Here is a 3,654-nt window from a genome sequence, read left to right as displayed (position 1 = left end):
TTCCTACTCCAGCTTTCTTTTGATTTCCATTTGCATGGAATATCTTTTTCCATCCCCTCACTTTCAGTCTGTATGTGCCCCTAGGTCTGAAGTAGGTCTCTTGTAGACAGCATATATATGGGTCTTGTTTTTTTTTTTTGTTTGTTGTTTTTTTGTGGTATGCGGGCCTCTCACTGTTGTGGCCTCTCCCATTGCGGATCACAGGCTCCAGACATGCGGGCTCTGCAGCCATGGCTCACGGGCCCCGCCGCTCTGCGACATGTGGGATCCTCCCGGACCAGGGCACGAACCCGTGTCCCCTGCATCGGCAGGCGGACTCTCAACCACTACACCACCAGGGAAGCCCTGGGTCTTGTTTTTGTATCCATTCAGCAAGCCTGTGTCTTTTGGTTGGAGCATTTAATCCATTCACATTTAAGATGATTATCAATATGTATGTTCCTATGACCATTTTCTTAATTGTTTTGGGTTTGTTTTTGTAGGTCCTTTCATTCTCTTGTGTTTCCCAATTAGAGAAGTTCCTTTAGCATTTGTTGTAGAGCTGGTTTGGTGGTGCTGAATTCTCTTAGCTTTTGCTCATCTGTAAAGCTTTTGATTTCTCCATCGAATCTGAATGAGATCCTTGCTGGGTAGAGTGTTCTTGGTGGTAGGTCTTCCCTTTCATCACTTTAAATATGTCATGCCACTCCCTTCTGGCTTGCAGTGTTTCTGTTGAGAAATCAGCTGTGAACCTTATGGGAGTTCCCTTGTATGTTATTTGCCATTTTTTCCTTGTGGCTTTTAATAATTTTTCTTTGTCTTAAATTTTGTCAGTTTGATTACTATGTGTCTCAGCATGTTTCTCCTTGCATTTATCCTTTCTGGGACTCTCTGTGCTTCCTGGACTTGGGTGGCTATTTCCTTTCCCATTTTAGGGAAGTTTTTGACTATAAACTCTTGAAATATTTTCTCGGGTCCTTTCTCTCTCTCTTCTCCTTCTGGGACCCCTATAATGCAAACGGTGCATATAATGTTTTCCCAGAGGTCTCTTAGGCTGTCTTCATTTCTTTTCATTCTTTTTTCTTTATTCTGTTCCGTGACAGTGATTTCTACCTTTCTGTCTTCCAGGTCACTTATCCGTTCTTCTGCCTCAGTTATTCTGCTATTGATTCTTTCTAGTGTATTTTTCATTTCAATTGTATTGTTCATCTCTGTTTGTTTGTTCTTTAATTCTTCTAGGCCTTTGTTAAACATTTCTTGCATCTTCTTGACCTTTGCCTCCATTCTTTTTCTGAGGTCCTGGATCATCTTCACTATCATTATTCTGAATTCTTTTTCTGGAAGGTTGACTATCTCCACTTCATTTAGTTGTTTTTCCAGGGTTTTATTTTGTTCCTTCATCTGGGACATAGTCCTTTGCCTTTTCATTTTGTCTATCTTTCTGTGATTGTCCAGCTTGGGCTTTAAGCAGGTCTTTCTTTGATTCCAAATCCATCCCTCTTAAGCTGCCAGCTGTTATTCCTAGTTCTCTTTCATTGGATGTTATTACTTAGTCTTTCCTATGTCTGAATTAATCACATGACCCAATCCACAGAACATGCCTTGAACATGTTGCAAGTGTTCCATAAACATTGGCTTTTATTATTGCAGTCATGCCCTTCACAGCAGTGAACCTGTAAACCCTTCACAGGCACTATTATTATTCTTAGTCTACAGATTGGAAAATAGGTTTAGAGATGTTAAGTGACATCCAAGGTCACACCCCACAGCAGGTAAAAGACTCAGTCTTATGTATCTTAGAGTCCAAAACCCATACTTACAGAAATTTTTGACTATCTGCTTCCAAGAATGGAAGAAAAAAAATACTCCCTACAGGCAGAAAAGCATGAAAGATAGCATCCTTTTAGTTTATTTTTGTCTTTTAGCTGTTAACTTTTTCTTAAAGTTTCACTTTTTGTCACCTAAGTAGAGAAGAAAATATTTATTGTAGGAAATACTGTATAATATGGAAAAGCAAAGCAAAACAAACCAAAACAAAAATGAGCATTTCCCCATGAAGTTATTTTTGGGGCACCTACATCACATTGACTCATTTTGAGCTACTGACACCTAAACCGTTTCCACACATGTGTGACTAATCCGTTTAAAGATCAGAGCTGAATGAAGATGCAGTACATTTCGTATCATTTTTGGGCAGGCTTAACTAATAAAAAGTAGTAACTATATACACTGCAAATTATAAAAGAGTAGCAATATCAAAACTCCACAAATGACATATTCATACACTTGATGTGTGAGCATATGTGTTATAAAAGTCATTTAACCCATGGCTTTCTAATTTTAACCATTAAGGCATGGTAAGATTTTTGACTCCATGATCTAGTATACACTTAGATGAAACAATACTATTTTACTATACCAGTATGCTCTGATATTTTGTATACTTATATATATATTTATCTTAAAAACAGGATATAGACCACTAAATAGATTCAATAACCCTCTCTAAAGGGTCACAGTCCACAGTTGGAAAAACACCAGCCAAACCGTTTCCTAGCCATCTTGGAGAATATGTATCCTGGTTTAGTACTTCAATTTGATGTCTCATATTTGTCTTCTTCGATTTTCTTTCTTGTTTTAAAAATATTTATTTATTTATTTGGCTGCATCAGGTCTTAGTTGTGGCACATGGGATCTTCTTTGAGGCATGTGGGATCTTTTGTTGCAGTGCATGGCCTTCTCTCTACTTGTGGTGTATGGGATTTCTCTCTCTAGTTGTGGCACGTGGGCTCCAGAGCATGTGGGCTTTGTAGTTTGCAGCATGAAGGCTCTCTCATTGAGGCCTGCAAGCTCAGTAGTTCTGGCACATGGGCTTAGTTACCCCATGGCATGTGCAATCCTAGTTCCCCGACCAGGGATCGAACCACATCCCCTGCATTGGAAGGCACATTCTTTACCACTGGACCGTCAGGGAAGTCCCTAGATTTTCAATTTTTGTATTCGATTACATGAGACTCTAGAAGGAGACCAGTCTGAGGTTTTTTGAAACTACTGCTGAGGTTTTCTATCTGCTTATTAAACAGACTTTCCTGAAACTTCATATTCACAACTCTGAAAGCTTCTATTTATTTCGTAGGCTGTGTTAATGGGGTTCTGGGAAATGCAAATACCCTATTTTGCTTGAACATAAACAAATGCACTGCTCATACTTGAGAAGTGGTCTACTTTTCTCTTACTCATGTTATTCTTTCTGTAGTGTGATTCCGTTGAGGGACTCTCACATTGGAGCTTTGAAAAATGCAGCTCTGAAGCCTGTCCGAGCAGAAGACAATATCTACATTATTGATGACCTTCATTAAGTCATGGATCCAGTGGCCTTCTAAGGCATTATGCCCTTGACTGTGGAAGACAGTGACCAGATATCACTGTGCCAGAGTCCCTTCATGAAGCAGGACAATTTTTCGGTCAGTTTCCCATGGCATTCCAACCAGTCAGTGACATTGGGTAGAGTGAGTCTAGCTTATCTGTGTACAGTCAACCTCTGTAACATTGTCCTAATTTTTTATACTAAAACTGGCTCAATCTTTCTGGTCATTGCAGAGCTCTCTCCAAAACATGAAATTTATTCCTTAGAATTGTACATTCTCTTTAGACCCTATGAATCCTGTTTTCTAT

At 39.3% G+C, this 3,654-nt stretch overlaps 1 protein-coding gene across 1 annotated transcript in view; it reads left to right on the top strand.

Annotated features, from left to right (window-relative positions):
- Window positions 1-3,340, top strand: part of HAVCR1 (hepatitis A virus cellular receptor 1) — a 25,002-nt gene extending 21,662 nt beyond the window's left edge. Inside the window, exon 8 of the mRNA XM_024117202.2 lies at window positions 3,236-3,340. Coding sequence (XP_023972970.1) covers window positions 3,236-3,338 — 103 coding nt within the window. The 3' untranslated portion in view covers window positions 3,339-3,340. The remainder of the gene's footprint in view (window positions 1-3,235) is intronic.
- Window positions 3,341-3,654: the final 314 nt, after the last annotated feature.

The sequence above is a fragment of the Physeter macrocephalus genome, chromosome 8 (genome assembly GCF_002837175.3).
Source record: "Physeter macrocephalus isolate SW-GA chromosome 8, ASM283717v5, whole genome shotgun sequence".
Classification (NCBI taxonomy): Eukaryota; Metazoa; Chordata; class Mammalia; order Artiodactyla; family Physeteridae; genus Physeter; species Physeter macrocephalus.
The sequence above is the reverse complement of the archived record's forward strand: the minus strand, read 5'-3'. Positions and strand labels throughout refer to the sequence as shown.